The 18505-nt window shown below is 36.9% G+C and overlaps 2 protein-coding genes across 8 annotated transcripts in view; one reads left to right on the forward strand and one right to left on the reverse strand.

Annotated features, from left to right (window-relative positions):
- Positions 1-13175, forward strand: part of REL (REL proto-oncogene, NF-kB subunit) — an 82581-nt gene extending 69406 nt beyond the window's left edge. Inside the window, exon 12 of one of the 2 annotated variants that reach the window (XM_055089196.1) lies at positions 13009-13175. Coding sequence is in view for 1 of the 2 variants with exons in the window: in XM_028496935.2 (XP_028352736.1) it covers positions 13009-13014 (6 nt within the window). In the remaining variant the exon portion in view is untranslated. The remainder of the gene's footprint in view (positions 1-13008) is intronic. The other variant, XM_028496935.2, reaches the window with a different exon arrangement.
- Positions 1-18505, reverse strand: part of PUS10 (pseudouridine synthase 10) — a 68629-nt gene that overhangs the window by 23414 nt on the left and 26710 nt on the right. For all 6 annotated transcript variants that reach the window (XM_007125441.4, XM_007125440.4, XM_028496936.2 and 3 more), the window contains 4 exons: positions 6163-6197; positions 2683-2794; positions 423-484; positions 81-126 (listed from right to left, as the gene is read on the reverse strand). In XM_007125441.4, the coding sequence (XP_007125503.1) occupies positions 81-126; positions 423-484; positions 2683-2794; positions 6163-6197 (255 nt within the window). The remainder of the gene's footprint in view (positions 1-80; positions 127-422; positions 485-2682; positions 2795-6162; positions 6198-18505) is intronic.

Consider the following 18505-nt stretch of genomic DNA (forward strand, 5'->3'; position numbering starts at 1 on the left):
AATGCATATCCTTTTTGTTGTTAATTTGAATATTCAGCTCAGACAAAACTCACTAAAGAGTAAGAAGCAGGAATCCTTACCTGTTTGTTTTTGGCTGGCTTGAAACAATCTGGGCATATCGCACGTCTAAGTAAAATTCAAGGTAATATAAAAGATTAATGAGTTTATTTTGGGGAGGATAAAATTCAAATATACTTTATACAACATGGCTGCTAAATTCAGGATATCAGAAGCAGACAAAATGCATCCCTATATGAGCTGCATTGGTTTGCCTAGACCCTTATATCAGACAGTTCACAACCTACTAAGACATGACAAGTTCTGACAGGTTCATTAGAAAGAAGAGCAATACTATTTTCATGAAAATCAAAAAATATTAACAATGTTGCACAATTGGCATTGTTGTTTACATTGTAACTTACAGGAAGTGGCAATCCTCAACTGTTTCTGGGTGAGCAAAGACCACACTCACTTCAAACAAGCTCTAAAAATTATAAAGACAGTTTAAAGATGAGCAAAAGGAAACTAACATCTGACAACTTATGAATGGAAACTGAAATTAACTCTCAAAGACTGGCTCAGAAAAAGAGTGACAAGGAAAACTGGAAATACTACTGTTTTCAAATCAGCTTGTTCACAGGGCAGCTGTAAAGGAAATCGTCTTTTTTTTTTTTTTTTAACTTCTAAAACTCAATCATCAGTGATCCTACAAAAAACAAGTTTAAAACAAATTTTAAAATAAATTTGTATGATTTTTTGTACATGTATACATTTTTGTACAAGTATATTTTTTCTACATGTATAAATTTTGTATAAGAGTATACAAAATTCCACACTGAGAAAAATATATAAATGTACAATTAGGTAGGAAGATGAATGAGAATTCAGGGAATTGGAAAGGGATAACTGAAAGAAATGAAGAATTACTCCTGTCAGTACTATGATTAGAATTATTAGCAAAGCAAATAGCACTTTATGCACATGCTTAAAAACTCTGTATGAGGCTTGTTTTAAGTGCTCAAACTTCTTAACGGATATGACTTTAAAAAGCAAGATCTTAATTTTGTTTTTTTAAAAAGGTGATCATAATAAATTATAAAATAATCAAACAGGATGGGTTTTCAATCCCATTCCACTGAGGTAGAACCAGTAACAATTTGGCATGTTTCCTTCTAGCCATTTTTATGAATATAAACATAAATGTATATACTTCTTTGTATATTAAACAGACTTGGAAAATTGCTTAATTCAATTAATATTGCATCATGAACATCTTTTCCACTCTAGGAACTGTTGGACGCTTAAGTTGTAGTTAAGTTTTTCTGTTTTTAAAAAATGCCACAATGAACATCCTTGTACACAAAAAAGCACAAGTTCATACTCTATATACATTTACCTCCATGGAAATGATACAAAATTCCACACTGAGAAAAATATATAAATATCATACCATATAACAATTTTTCCTTTTTTATTGAGTTCTATATTTACTGATTGCATTGGATCGTCAGCAGGCCTATTAGTGACTCTATAATCACGATAGTGAATAGCTAAATTTTTGCTCTAGTCTAATCTACAAAATAAAATTAAAATTACAACACATTCCTTTTACTCAAGAAAACTTCATTCATCCTGAATCCATTAGAACATTACCGCATCTTTTGTTTTCTATTTTCTGTTCTCACTGATTCAACATGTAAAATTATCTGTGCTTCAAACTGAAATTTGAGGTTAAAATATTTTGCATCAATGACTTCTCTAATTTCCAAAGTACTTTCATCACCTCATTTCCTCTTCATACTATCTGTGAAGTGGTTTTATTCTCTATTCTCTTAGTATTCAGTTTAAAGGACAGAGCTTATTCTTACTAACAGAGGGAAACAGAGCTATATAATTCAGAACGAGGAAAATTTTTTAATTACTTAGCTTTGAAAGATGGTTTTGTGACTTTACTTGAAGAGGGGTGTAGCTAATATTCAGGGAATTTCCTTCATGCAAAATGATGAAGCAGTGAGGCCATACTATTAAAGTCTAATTTAAGAGGAGCTGGGAATATGTCCTGTTTCCATGTCTGGAAACCTATTGAACTCTTCCCTAAAATTCAATCCATTTCAAAGGCTGAGGCAAGGTCTGCCTTGGAATAGGGGAGATAGTAAGTGTTCTGGTTTCAAAGGCAGTCTGCTTAAAATTAAACAGAGGGACCTGAGATACCAACAAGGTGGGATAGGTTGAGCCCATGCTCATTGTAGTTGAATAGGGTCTGTCTGCATATTTGAAAACAAAATTAGCCACAGATAACCAAAATTAAATAGTCTAGAGTTGACTCCACACTTGTTCATAGTTATTTATGTTTAGCTTTGTATCAGTAAATCTGTCTCTCTAATTAAACTATAAATATACTAAAGGCAAAGATTCACTTCTAACATTTTAAGGTCAATTAGGATACACTGCACCTGTTATAAGTGTCTTGGATCACAAAGAAATCTTTAAAAAAAAAAAAGAAAGAAAGAAAAACTTTAACCTCAATTTAAGACTGTTAGAAATTAACATTTTAAAAGCTTAAAAATCCTTCATTGGATTATTGAAAGAGAAGATTCTTTTGGATAACCAAAACTGTGCCATATAATGAAGTAAAACTAGTAAAACCACAGAATAAAATTAACAATGCTGATGACCCAATACCTTTCCATCAATGGGAACACCCAGTTCCTCTGAAAACAGGGGGTGAGTTATCCATTTGTAGGCTTCTTTTAGCTGAACTGTATCATTTCTTCCCAGCGACAGACTCTGCTTTCTGAATAACAAAAATTAATTCACTGACATGAAAAGCTTCATTTTTATGAAAGCAAGAATTTATGTGATTATTAAAAAGTATGTATTATTGAGTGCCTACTATGTCCCAGGCAGAATCAAGAAACTGCTTTTTTTAATGGCATATAAAACAGTTTTTGAAGCTTCAAAGACAAAAGCATACAAATGAGGTTTTTCTGAGATAGAATTGCCAGATTCCAGGATTTATACATCAGAAGATGGAAAGGTGGAATAGAGAGGATTATTTATTGCTTAGAAACTACAAACTGTGTATTACAATAATCTCAGACCAAAAATGTTTGTATCTACTCTCTTCCTGATAATGGGGGCTTACTTTTGGGAAATCAATGTAAAACTGTACTTCTCTTTACTGGTAAAGAAGAAGTATTAAATCCTAAAGTATCAGTGTTCTAGAATGCTCATCAATTTAACAACATATAAATATCTCAATAAATATTTTACATTCCCCCAAAATCTGCTCATGAGCCAATAAATAGGTTTGGGGAAGTCCCAATTATGAGTTCTAGCTTTTAGTTTGTAACCTAAAATGAAATAGAAAGGAACTGAAGTAAAAGGAAAGAAAAACATGGTATGGTAATATTTAAACAGTCCTACTCTGCAATATCACTATTAAACAGGCCATATCATTCAAATAATTAAAACTTCCAATCAGTCCTATAGCTATTTACAGGACTGCTTTTAACAAAAGAGGTGTTTAGGCCAACTTGTGAATCATTTCTTTCAATGTCCTATTTTCACTATTAGAAAGGACAATATAGTCAATATCCATTGTAATTTAATTCCTCAAGACCAAAAGATACTACGAACTACAGGTAGAAAACAAAAAATATTTTAGCTAATGGCTAAACTTAATTGATCTAAATACACACACACACACACACAAATATAAAGACCACTGTTCCTCTAAAAATGCAAATTAAGAAATAGTTGATCTACCCATTCTTATCCAGCTGAGAAAAACTGGTTAAACAGAATGCTTTCATATGCTTTGGGATTGTGGTTTAACAATGAAATACTCTGATAAGCCCTACATCTGACAAAAAAATTAAGTTACTTCTTTACACTTAAGAACTTATTCAAACACTAAGCATTTTAGCTTCAAAAACCTCTCCGAGCTCTCTATCGGAAACATTTTAGAAATTTTCAGACTATTTTGATATTGTATCAACAGTTTAACTAATGATATTTGCATAAAATAGCATCACAGTTGAAAAGTAAATAATTAAGGTATGAGCACACATTTTAAAGAATAAAAAGGTGAAACAGAAAACACAAGAATGGAAAACCCTTTAAAAATTGTTTAGACTTGGGGCTTCCCTGGTGGCGCAGTGGTTGCACGTCCGCCTGCCGATGCAGGGGAATCAGGTTCGCGCCCCGGTCTGGGAGGATCCCACATGCCGCGGTGCGGCTGGGCCCGTGAGCCATGGCCGCTGAGCCTGCGCGTCCGGAGCCTGTGCTCCGCAACGGGAGAGGCCGCAACAGAGGGAGGCCCGCGTACCACAAAAAAAAAAAAAAAAAAAAAAAAAATTGTTTAGACTCTAGAGAGTACAAAGGATTGTAGCCAAAGCCAATCCTAAAAATGGATTAAAACATTACTCATTATATATTTAAGAAAACTGATACTTTAAGTCCCTCATGTCTTTGAAAAACGTTTAAAGCACGTTAGTCCAGTTTGAAAACTTCAACTACAGGCATTTTTTCCTTCCAGATTAAAGAGCTATAAGAAAGGGTTAAGAGACATTTTGGAAACCTTAACCTCACATTTAAGGCAAAAATACAACACTTAAAACTCCAAATTTTCAATCCTGCAAGTTGAACATGGCTAATAGCTTTTCTAATATAATTTAGGGTGAATGTTTTCACAAAGGTCCTTAGCTTATGGCTGATGGTCCTTTAGAGGAATCAGTAGTCATTAAGGTAAATTCAGTACCAATTTAATACTTAGTAACTGCATTTCCCTCTTTCCTCTGTTAGATAACTAATGATGAGGATATCAATTAGGATCACTTTTGCTATAGATACAACAGGATAACCATTCTAAAGCAAACATGAACAAAAATATCACATTTTTTCCTAAATTCCTTGAATCAATTCTTAAATGGCAATTCCTCCACAACCTTTTGGTATTAGAATGAACTAGGGACACTGAGAGAAAAGACTACTATTCTATATTTTTTTCTGTTCTAGTATCCCTATATTGATCAGGATCTTTTGGAAGAACTAAGCTTAGTTTAAAATCCTTCAATAAGAAATAACAACAGCAAGCAAGGTAGAAGGAAACTGGAAACATTTAAAAAATAGCATGCTCTGACTTGACTATGCTAACAAATTTCTCAAACATAGGATCAAATTTTATTATGCCAGAATCACAAGCATTTGAGACTAATTTAACAAAACCTAACAGAACCCCCAAACCTTTAATAAATATGTGGTTATTACCCTTTTAAAAATGCAGATGTGAAATACAACACACACAAAAAAGCCAAATCAACTAATTTTCTATAAAACACCAAGTATGAGAATCTGATACAGAAATTTATACTTCTCTCTGTGGTTTTCTTTCCAGAGTACACAGGAAACTCCAGTAGTCACATGGTCCTTTTCATACCGGTACAAAATTTTTAATTTCAAAATCCAGAAAGCTCTGGGAAATTAAAGATTTTTTCCTTACCTCAGTTGGCAACCAAACTCTGACTTGAACATGTGAGGCTATTTATTTAGACTTTGTTTATCAAATTTATTATGACTATTCATATATTTCACTGCAGAAATATTAATGTTTGATTATATAGTACTACCCCAGACCCTGGAGGAGATGGGTATATTATATATGATATTTATACTGCATTACATTTCCAAAGTCTAAAAAATTCTAAATTTCAAAACACATTTGGCACCAAGGGTTTCAGATAAAGGACTGTGGACCTATGTTTTCTATGTCTTATCTATGTATAAACTCACTGTTGTTCTGCCTTAACTAGGACTTTACTATGTATCTTTTATGGCACAATTAGTTTTATAATTTAGTTTCTAAGACCAGTATAAAATGTGTTCCTTTAAAATAAGTTGCCAAACTACATGCATTTACATTCATGATAAATCTACCAAAAAAAGAGTCTGCTTTAATAGACTAATATGCTGTGCAAATAAACCAATTAAACAAGGTTAACACCTTAAATATATATACAATAAAAATTTCCTCTTTGTGCCAATTTCTCTAGCAGCTAGTGAACTCCCTCTAAAAAAAGAGATAGTAGTAGTAAAAGTACTTTAAGAATCAGGTAGCTTATATTTAAAGGGTAGTAAAAATTCCCTACCTAAATTACTTACCCCATTTCCTGTTTTACCAGCAACCATGCAGCATGCTGTAGGCAATTTAGTCACACCCAGAAAGAAAAGGGAAAAAATGTTCATTGAAATTTGGTTCCAATATCATTAGTAAACTGCTTAAGTAATTTGCTAATCAAACTCTCCTTTTTAGGAGAGGAGTTAGTGTTCAGAAATGCAGCAATGACCTCAATCTCATTTAAAATCAGAAGTGAGGTAAGATGCCACTTTGTAGTGCTGGCTTGCTGTGGCCTACGAATACAACAGGGGTATCCGCCTCTTCCCCACAGATTTCTATTTCTCATTAATGAGTTACAAGTGCTTTTTAATATGGGTAGCTTACATTTTTTAAAAAATATCTTACTATTTCATAGGGGAAAGCTCAAAGTGATTGAGGAGTACATACTATGTCCCCAAAGACAGACTCAGTTTTTTGTTTTTGTTTTTTTAATACAGCTAACATTTTTAACTCTAATTAATGATATCCACATGTAAGTGTTTAGGAGTAAAATGTGCTAATGTCTATAACTCACTTTGAAATACAACAAAAACTAAGATGGGTGGCTGGATAAATTGATAGGTATATAATAAAGCAAATAAAGAAAAATAGCAACAAGTATAGAATCTAGGTGAGTATATGGGTGTTCACTGTACAATTCTTTCAACTTTAATATAGTTTTGAAAATTCTCATAATTAAATGCTAGGGAGAGTGTTCTGGGAAGGATTAATAAAAAACTGAAAAAGTTGCTAAAATGAAAACAATAACATTCACAATCATGGTCGTTATGAGGATTCAGTGAAATTCATATAAAATGCTTTGCATGGTAAGTGTGTGACACTAAGATTTCTCAGTTTGCCATTAGACTCCCATAACTTTCACCTTAAAGAAAGGTAATACATGGCCTGCCTCGTATATACAGCATTTTGTGAACATGACAGAAGCATACATGTGTAAGTCAATAAAATGCCATAAGTAGTCTCTGCTTCTACATGTCACCAAAACGGCCAATCACATCCACTTCAAGCCTGGAGAAAGAGAGGGACAGAGAGAGTAAGACAGAGAGAGAGAGAGAGAGACAGGGAGACAAAGAGAAAGAGAAAGAGAGAGACAGAGAGACAGAGAGAGAGACAGCTTTTGTTGTTCATATGTAGAACCCTGTCCTTTTAAACTTCAAGTGGCTGGTGGGGCACCAGAGACTGCTAAAGACTTAGGATCATTTGGAAACATTAGGTGCATTACTTTGTTCAGACATGAGCCAAGCAGAATAAATTAATCACTAGCTAGGTAAGAACTAGAACTGTTCCCAATGCCTAAATGTCTCATCAGTACCTTCCGATTTGTTAGTTTGTTTACTTTGCTAGCTCAAACTAATACCATTCATAGCGCTGCAAGACCCTTTCCTTCTTGCCTTCCATTTACTCAAGCCCTCTCTGAAAGTGCATGGGCATGGTGTAATACACAAATTATGAGTTGTCAGAAGACCTGGCTTTAGGCTTTACCAGATTTCTGGCACTCAGTTTCCTAATGTGTAAAATAAGAGAGTTAGACTAAGATGATTGTAATTTAAATTTTTCTGGATGGCTAAAGGTCATCATTAATGGACATTACTTAGTATACTGTTTTGTAACAGGGGCTATTAAGACTTATAGGACTTTGAGATCATAGAAAAAAAATAATAAAATAAATCGACTAAAGTTGAAACCTTGTATTCAATGTTACCCCACCTTCCTTCAGCCTCCCTACTTTAACAGATCAATAAATACTTGTTTCCTCATCTGTAAAGGGATATTAATACTCCCCTTGCAGAGATATTATAAGGATTTAATGAAATTATGTATGTAAAGAACCAAGTAAGATTCTTGGCATGTACTTAATAAATGGTAACTATTACTGTCATTTTTGAATTAAAACCTTATCTGTATTTCACAAGTAATAAAATTATTATCCCTTTAAAGACTTAAAAGGCTTGATCCCTTTCCCTCACATCCCAAACTGCTCTGCTATAAGTAGTTCTGGAACCTCCCTCATCAATGAAACCCTCATGGGTATCTGAGCTATAGAGAACTATCTGTCCTTTTTTTAATGGAACTCAGACTCTTCTGTCCTTTTATAGTGACCTTTTTCTCTCCTCTTTTGAGGCAAACTGTTCTCTATGGTCACTTCCAGATGATGCCATCAAGTCTGTAATCTACCTGCCATTCTCTGATTATAAAGTAGGGTAGAACTGGAGGTTGCCAAGGGAAACCAGATTACCATGCGTAACATGTAAAATTAAATCAAATGTCTTCAGTACCTGAGATTTGTTAAAGGGTTTTTCCTTCCTAATCCTTTGCAGGCTCCCTGCTTAAGCATGCCAGCAGGTTGGACTGAACTAATCACACAGCAGGGGCTGGAAACCTGAATCCCAAAGTAGTCAGTGTTGCTCAATTATTCAATTTTTATCACGTGCTCATAATGCCTTGGACCTGCTTCTGCTGAGGAAAAAGAAGTACATTTCCCCCTTTCAGGTCACCAAGATAATTTTAATAAATGTTCTATTCCTTAGTGAAAAAAATTCATTCTCTAGAGTAAGCAATTTAATTCTTCCTCTGCAACAGAACCAAATGGCATTAAAGCTATCAAGTTTAATCAAATTTGATACCAAAGGCAGCATGTCACCTCCTGAAAATTCAGAAACCACAGAATTTAATCCTGGGCTCAGCTTTGCTAAATGGGGCAGCTGAATAACATGCTTGCTAAAAGTGCTTGTGCACTCTGGCCATACACAGACATACGGACACACACACACAAGCATATACCTGTATACACACATCATGGAAACTCTATGCCTGGGAATGGATTTTTTTTTTTTTTTTTTTTTTGGCTGCGTTGGGTCTTTGTTGCTGTGCGCGGGCTTTCTCTAGTTGCGGCGAGCAGGGGCTACTCTATGTTGCAGTGCACGGGCTTCTTGTTGTGGTGGCTTCTCTTGTTGTGGAGCATAGGCTCTAGGCATGTGGGCTTCAGTAATTGCAGCAAGCAGGTTCGGCAGTTGTGGCCCGCGGGCCCTAGAGCATGCGGGCTTCACCAGTTGTGGTGCACGGGCTCAGTAGTTGTGGCTCCCGGGCTCTAGAGTGCAGGCTCAGTAGTTGAAGCGCAGGGGCTTAGTCGCTCTGCAGCATGTGGGATCTTCCTGGACCAGGGATCGAACCTGTGACCCCTGCATTGGCAGGCGTATTCTTAACCACTGCGCCACCAGGGAAGTCCAGGGAATGGCTTTTAAGCTTAGAGTTCTGAGCTGGGGGTGCATCCAGCACCAAACTATGAGAGTGGGTTACAGTAAGGCCAGGGATTGAGGCTGATTCAAGCAGAGGTGGAAGGAAGGAAGGACAGAGAGAGAAGGGGAGGAATTAAAAATGGCATGTTGTCACATATGGATCAATGGAACAGAATAGAGAACCCAGAAATAAACCCACACACCTATCGTCAATTAATCTTCAACAAAGGAGACAAGAATATAAAATGGGAAAAAGACAGTCTCTTCAGCAAGTGGTGCTGGGAAAGTTGGACAGCTGCATGTAAATAAATGAAGTTAGAACACACCCTCACACCATGCACAAAAATAAACTCAAAATGGCTTAAAGACTTAAACATAAGACATGACACCACAGAACTCCTAGAAGAGAGCATAGGCAAAACATTCTCTAATCATACCAATATTTTCTTAGGTCAGTCTCCCAAGGCAATAGAAACAAGAACAAAAATAAACAAATGGGACTTAATCAAACTTACAAGCTTTTGCACAGCAAAGGAAACCATAAAAAGAAGGAAAAGACCACCTACAGATGGGAGAAATTATTTGAAAATGATGCGACCGACGAGGGCTTAACCTCCCAAATATACAAACAACTCATACAATTCAACAACAAAAAAGCAAACAACCCAACTGAAAAATGGGCAGAAGTCCTTAATAGACATTTCTCCAAAGAAGACATATGGATGGCCAGTAGGCACATGAAAAGATGCTCAACACCACTAATTATTAGAGAAATGCAAATCAAAACTACAATGAGGTACTACCTCACACCGGTCAGAATGGCCGTCATTGAAAAGTCTACAAATAACAAATGCTGTAGAGGGTGTGGAGAAAAGGGAACCCTCCTACACTGTTGGTGGGAATGTAAGTTGTACTGCTGGAGAACAGTATGGAGGTTCTTCAGAAAACTAAAATTAGAATTACCATATGATTCAGCAATCCCCTCCTGGGCACATACCCAGAAAAAACTATAATTCAAAAAGGTACATGCACCCCTATGTTCATTAGCAGCACTGTTCACAATAGCCAAAACATGGAAACAACCTAAATGTCCATCGACAGATGAATGGATAAAGAAGCTGTGGTGCCTATATACAATGGAATACTACTCAGTCATAAAAAAGAACAAAATAATGCCATTTGCAGCAACATGGATGCAACTAATTAACACACTAAGTGAAGTAAGTCAGAAAGAGAAAGACAAATGCCATATGATATCACTTACATGTGGAAACTAAAATATGGCACAAATGAACCTATCTACAGAACAGAAACAGACTCACTGACATAGAGATCAGACTTGTGGTTGCCAAGGGAGAGGGGAGGAGGGAGAGGGATGGACTGGGAGTCTGGGGTTGGTAGATGCAAACTATTACATTTAGAATGGATAAACACCAAGGTCCTACTGTATAGCACAGGCAACTATATCCAATCTCCTGGGATAAACCATCATGGAAAAGAATATAGAAAATCATGTCTATGTGTGTAAAACTGAGTCACTGTGGTGCACAGCAGAGATTGGCACAGCATTGTGAATCAACTACACTTCAATAAAAAGAAAAAAAGGCATGTTGGGGAACTACAATTCAGTAAAGTTGGAGCTTGGGGTATGTATGTGTGTGCATAAATGTGAGTAGGGGTTCAATGACTAGAGATGAAACTGGAAAGGTCAGCAGATTTTGAGTGCCAAGCTAGGGCATGAATCCAAAGATTGAAACCATAACATGAAGTGCCACGTTATGTGTATACAAATTTCCATGGCAGCACATTTGATCTTCTATAATTGATCAAGTCACAATATAACCATCATCTTCACACTATCGTTTTTTATGCAGTAGCTTAAGAGAAAAATTAAGTATTTCTTGTACAAAAATATTTCTTTATTATACATGGGAAAATACAGTGTGAAACAGATATATGTTTAGAAAAATGTCAGAATGACTGTAAAAAAGACAATCCACTTTTCTCATATTTGTTGCCTATCTGGCCCTCACAGACACCTGAGTCTGTAATTCCTGACAGAGGAAAACAAACACTAGACTAAAAGGTAGGCTCTAAATATTGTGTGAGCACTTTGCAAGGTGGCTTATCTCTCTGAGTCTTGGTTTCTCAACTATAAGATAAAGGGGCTCAACACTTCATTATCTGGGGGTACCTCCTATGTGGTGATATCTTTACTGAGAAAACAGACCTGAAAGACTAGTTTCTGCCCATAAGGGAACTCGTGAATAAAGGTAAGTAAAATGATAATAAAACCATAATGATGATTAATAATATTAATAAAAATAAAAGTACAGAATGGTGGGGGCTGTGACAAGGACATATTCTGAGTGGACACTTAGGGCATCCTCAGCTCAGCCTTGGCATTAGAGTTATCAAGAAATGACACCTAATCTGAGCTCTGAAGAATCAGGGATTGAGAATTAACTGGGTGAAGAGCGGGGAAAGTACATTCCAAAGAGAGGAAACTGTTGTGCAAAGGTCACGGAGCATCAGGAAGGTTCTGGGAACTAAAGGTTAGTGGTCCCTAAAGAGCTGAGGATGTGTGGCTGCAAAGTGCAAAGGAGGGAGCAGGACTAAGATCACAGAACTCGTGCACCCGTGCTAAGGGGCTTAGATTTTACACTTAAGGCAATACGGTGCCACAGAAGGAGTTTAAGCAGTGGAGTAGCAAGGTCACATTCGTCATCAGGAATGCTCACTCTGGTTGCAGTGGGAATTAGAGGAAGAAGATGGGAACTAAGGGAAATGAAGATGTTTGGTAAACGAAAGCAGTAGTTCAAGTGAGAAATAACACATATGGCAGTGGCGGTAGGAATGGAGAGGAGGAGGCAGCTGTAAGAGACAATAAAGACACAGACCAGCGGGAATTGGTGATCGACAGTGGTGTTGGGGTTTCTAAACTACCACGAATGCCCTTAAAACTCTGAAGTCTTTTGAATCCTACACATCTCTTGGACTCATTTATAATAACAAGGGTAATGCAAATATAGACGTGCACCAACAGGGAAATGACAATAGTTGTGTGGGCAGCTAGAAGTACTACCCCCTGCTCTTTCTTCTTCTCCCAACACACACACACACACACACACACACACACACACACACACTCTTATGTATTTTTCTGGCATACAAATAGCCAGTTGGGAACTAGGCTCAATAATGATGTTAGTTAACAATAGAAGCTCTTATGCCCTCTTCCCACCCAGCAAAACTGCCTAAGGTTTCCTTCTCCTCCTCCCCACCCTGCAGTCTGCAACACTTTGAACATCTGCCCGCTCCTCACCTTGGGTCAGGTTTGGTGTCAGGCGTGGTGGCAGAAAGAGAGGTAGGGAGAATATACTCCTAGAACCCCTCTAGACTTCCACTTAGCTACCCCCATGTCTCCTCACCACCATCACCTCCCTGCCACTCTTCTTTTCCCCAGAATCTAGGATGTCAGACCTGTGATGTAAGACTAACACACTGAGTCTGGATGTTTCTTTTGATAAATAAATGTTCTGTTAGCCATATTTAAAAACCCACCCCAATCCTCTACATTATCTTTCTCCACAGGGTTGAGAAAAACGAAAAATGAAGCCAGACATAAGACCTTCTCACTCCAGCTTTTCCTACCACTGTTGGCAATAAAAACCTTTAGATAGCATTAAAAAGGTTGAACATTTTATTTTTGACAAGGCAAGAGGAGAAAAGCAAGGACAAATCAGCAAAGATAGAATGAATCTGCAGAGCCAAATTATGTATAGCTCTACTGATCCAGTTTCCAAGAGAATTACTATTTCTATTTTGTGAGTTTTAAGAAGAAGAATTTCTATTTCATTTTCCAATAGTCTAGATGCTGATGTTTGCCTACCTCTGAAGGACTTGATTGGAAATAATCACAAGAGGAAATTCTATGGGGGTGGGAAGATGGGGTAGGAGTGCAGGTGGAGAGAAGGAACAGAAAAGACAGAACAGCTGCAATGAATGAAAGGCTCTGGGACAGACATAAATAAAGATACAGTTCAGTCTTGTCCTTCAGTGTCATATACTAATGAGGAGATAACCCGGCAACTGAATTTCAGGTAATTCTAGAGCTCAAAACATCAGTGAAACAGAGACATCTCAACAAATATCTGTTAGCAACTGGGTGTGGCTGAGAGTGCAAATGTGTTTCCTCCTAGAATTTGATTTTAGAGAACTAACATCCTCACTGAAATACTGGTTAATGTGAAGTGAACGTGCAGATTCAAGAGGCTTCAATGTACCAACTAGCTCAATTTCAATAGTCATAAATACAATTTTACTTCAAAACAACTAACAAGAAAAACAGCTTTTAAAGTAAATTTTAAGTTTTGGAATACCAAGGAGATAAACTAATTGTTAGTTGCTGAGAACCTACTAATTGCTGAAAAAGGTCTCTTCAATAAATAACTCAAGAACTCTAAAAAGAGAATTATTTAAAAATTATTCAAAATTATCACAGGAAAATTACAAGACTGGAATCATTCCATGTGTTGAACTTGATTTGCACTAAATATATTCTTAGGGGTAAGGATTTATTTATTGCTTTTAAAAAAATTAATTTTTAGATATTACTTTTTAAATATACTAAAAGAATATTATAAAATAATCAGGCTTCTAGCTTCAAGATGGTGGAAAAGAGCCCTTTCTGCTCACTTCTCTGGAAAATCATTGCAAAATCAGGAGAATGAGAAACAGAAAAAGAAACTCCATCTACAATGAAACAAGAAAATACTCATCACCCCAACTCTTGATAAGTGACAGAAAGGGAATGCAGGAGTAGAAAGTAGCAGAGCCCAGGAAGCTGATCCCTCAGTCTCAGCAAAGGGAGATGCTTGCTCCTCCAAGCCCTGCAAAGCTGAGGACCAGAGGCCTAAGACAATAGAGGGTGAAACATGGGCTAAAAAGAACGGGAATAGCTGAAGCCTTGTATAAAGAATGGATAGACCCCCAATACCCTCCCTGACACCAAGCAATATAGAAGATTTATACTCTGAGAAACTAAACTAGAGGTGTCTGCACTAAGGAGCCCCTGGCAAGAAGACAGCTGGAGTGAAGCCCTACAAGGAAAACAGGAGGGGTCAGTGAGACCTTACAGTCTGATCAGAGGCCTGCAACCCCCTTTCCTACCCTGCTCTGGGTACTCAGGCTGCCAAGCTTATATCTTTCTGGATGGGAGATTAGAGGATTCTTCTCTGGATAAACTAGATGGTTTTTGAGGGAAATTTTTCAGATAATGTCATATGGTCCTTCCTTATAAAAAGTCAGTTTACTACCTGTTCTCTTCCAATAAAACCCAGTCAACAAGCACCACCATGCCACACCATACACACATAACTTTCAATCACCTTTTAATGTTCTATGCTTAAATGAATGGACAGAGATCACCAGTCATTTGAAGAAAATCTCTAACATGAAAGGAAGAAACCAAAACATCAAACACAAGTGGAAAGAATAATGCATGAATTCCCATGTACCCTTCAAGCTGGCTTCAAGTTATCAACATTTCACCAAACATGTTTTATCTATCTCTATTACTTTTTTTCTTTTTAAGAGGGAGGTGGGCGGGAGTTATTAAAAGAAAATCTCAAACAATTTCACCTGTGAATATCTTCCAATGGAAACATTTTTAAAGCAATATTCTTTGCTGTCATTTAAACTTACAGTGAAACATTTCTGATGTCAAATTTAAAATATGTAAGGAAGTACACAGTTTCTCAAAATTCTTTTGGGGCTGGAGAAGGGTACATAAGCAAAAAAGTATGAAAAACATTTACTGAACCTTAGCATAGACAAACACCATTAGAAATGAAAAAGGGACTAGAACCACGTGTGCAGAGAAGGGTGTTTTTTTTTTCTCATTGTCTGTTCTTCTTTTCATATAATATGTTAAAAAGTATAGAACATACTGTTATTTACTGCGGAATGTAATTTTCTCTCTCTTTCTCTAAGGATATTATCTCAACCTCAAAGGTTTTGTGTTTTTTCAGCCAAAAAAAAAAAAAAAAAAAAAAAAAGAATGAGGGTCCCTGGGGAGCGGAGGAGAAGGAAGGACTTCCTTTCTCCCATTCCCCCTTTCTTCCTCTTACTCTGATCATTGGATAGATATAAATTGCCACTGCTGCTGCTGCTGGGAACCTGGGTAAGACATGCTGGATATGGTCCAGAGTGACCATAGTCAATGACAAATAACATTGTGTGTCCGTGTGTGACAGGCATATATTAGTAGACAAAACAGACACAAATCCCTGTCCTTACAAAATTTATAGTCAAACAGAAAACAAGCAAAATAAGTAAACAAATCACATGCTGTTTTATGTGATAAATGCAATGAGAAATGATAAATACAGTGGAGAAAAGTAAAACAGGAAAGAGGAATGGAAGAAGAGCACTTTGCAATTTTAAACAGGGTAGTTAAGGGAAAGCCTCACTGAGAAGGAAAAAAGATATGAAGGTGAGGGAATAAGCCATACATATATCTGAGAGAGAAATATTTTAGTCAGAGAGAATAGCAATGCAAAGGCCCTGAGGCAGAAGTGTGCCTGTTGTGTCCAATGTGGCTGGAACAGTCAGGGAAGAGAACAAGTATCAAGTGATGAAGTCAAAGAACTAAGGTGCAGCGGTAGGGCAGGGCCAGTATAGGACCTTGTAGGCAATTAAAGGACTTTGATTTTACTCTGAGGGAGATGGGGAGACATAGGAGGGTAAGCAAAGGAAGGACATGAACTGATTTACTTTTTAAAGTGGTAGGGGACAAGCATGGAAGCAGGGACAGCTTTTAGGAGACTACTGTAAAAATCCAAGCAATTGCTCAACCTGCCTCTGGATAAAGGAAATGATTTTGACAGGTACAGCAAGGAGAAGGATTAGGGTCTTTTCCAGTCTTGGATCTCAATGCCTTCAAACCAACCCTTGTTCAACAGTCCTTGGCCCTTTTGCTGAAAGAATAAGTTGAGGCTTTAACAGCTAAAACCCTGTCCTAGGTCTTGGCTTGTAACCCTATGCCTCACTGTGCTGGATTATTCCCTTCCAAGAAGGAGCTCCCAGTGCACAGGTAGCAGGCAAGAGGTACCAGGCCCAGGCATCTCATCTGTGCCCTGCAGTACACCTCCACAGGCACTGGCCTTCAGAGCCAGAGGCTTCTAGACAGTCATCATGGATAAGAAGATCAAATAGTCCAGCTTGATGGGATTGGGGAAGAGGGTACACTGAGGACAGACAGCTGGCATGCATAGACTGAAGGCCCCAGAAAAGTACTGACCATGGGATTCATAGTGGCCAGGATCCTGTACATAGCAGACTCAGTCTAGGGAGTTTTCTGGATTCCTACCTTGGACACATATGGGTTTCAAGAAATCCAATGTAACCATCAGAGCATGGCGCTGGCCTATGACAGCAACTTCCCTGGGAGAGCCTCCCACTATTCCTGCTACAGCTCAGGAACTCCATGCCTGTCATCCAGGCCGACGATCAGAAATCTGCCAGTTCACATATCTAAGTCACTTTTGTAAACTTGGCCTGTGGACAAAATCAGCCACAAAGAAGATCCAAAATACCAAGTGGGCCAGTTCTTCTATCTACATTGGGGTTCTGCTCACAAGCACACATGAAGAGGCACACAATAAATATGTAAAAAACAAAGATGCAGCAAATATGTCTGTGTATATACAGATGCAGATATATATATGTATGTATATATATGTGTCTGTGTATATATATACATATATATATAAACATACCCGTAAGGCAGAAGGCAGAATATTCTATTCAAAGAAGATTTCAAGAAACATAGCTGATAAGTACATGCATTTTCAAAAAAATTAAATTATTAAATCTAGATCAGTGGTTCTCAGTTTGGTTTCAGGACTTTTTACAGTATTAAACATTTTTGAGAACCCAATATAGCTTTTGTTTATGTTGGTTATATCTATCAATATTTATAATATTAGTAATTACAACTAAAATTTTTTAAAATATTAATTCATCTAAAATTGATAACAAAGTAATAAATCTATTACATGCTAACACAAATAACATTTTTAAAATATTATATTTTTCAAACAAAATAATTTAGAAGAATGGCAATGCAGTACATTTTTGTAATTTCCTCAGTATACATCTTAATAAAAGATAGCTGTTTTTTCATATCTGCTTCTACATTCAATTTGCTGCAATAGTACATATAATGTAGCCTCTGGAAAACTCCACTGTATACTCTTGAGAGGATGAGAATGAAAAAGGCAAATAATTATATATATTATGAAAATACTTTTGGCCTTATGAACCTCTTACAAGGACTCCTAGTAGTCCCTACACCACACTCTGAGAACTACTGATGTGACTGAAATGAACAATTTTGAAGGAACATACAAATAATTAAAATTTGACTCAAGATGAATGAACAAACCCATATAGACCAATAACCTTCAACAGAATAAACTGAAAAAATAATAAAGATCTCCCCTTAGTACTCCCTAAAATGTTTTAAGTGTAGTCTACCAGAACTTCAAGAAACAGAAACAGATTACTCCGTTGTTGCTAAAATTTTCCAAAAACAAAAGATAGAAAGCCTAAATTTGCACAAGCCTCTTAGATAGCCTCATCTACCAGAGGGCAGACAGCAGAAGCAAGAAGAACTACAATCCTGCAGCCTGTGGAACAAAATCCACATTCACAGAAAGATAGACAAGATGAAAAGGCAGAGGGCTATGTACCAGGTGAAGGAACAAGATAAAACGCCAGAAAAACAACTAAATAAAGTGGAGATAGGCAACCTTCTAGAAAAAGAATTCAGAATAATGATAGTGAAGATGATCCAGGACCCTGGAAAAAGAATGGAGGCAAAGATCAAGAAGATGCAAGAAATGTTTAACAAAGACCTAGAAGAATTAAAGAACAAACAAACAGAGATGAATACAAAAACTAAAATGAAAACTACACTAGAAGGAATCAATGGCAGAATAACAGAGGCAGAAGAACGGATAAGTGACCTGGAAGACAGAATGGTGGAATTCACTGCTGCAGAACAGAATAAAGAAAAAAAAAAAAA

This window comes from Physeter macrocephalus, chromosome 12 (genome assembly GCF_002837175.3).
Source record: "Physeter macrocephalus isolate SW-GA chromosome 12, ASM283717v5, whole genome shotgun sequence".
Taxonomy (NCBI): domain Eukaryota; kingdom Metazoa; phylum Chordata; class Mammalia; order Artiodactyla; family Physeteridae; genus Physeter; species Physeter macrocephalus.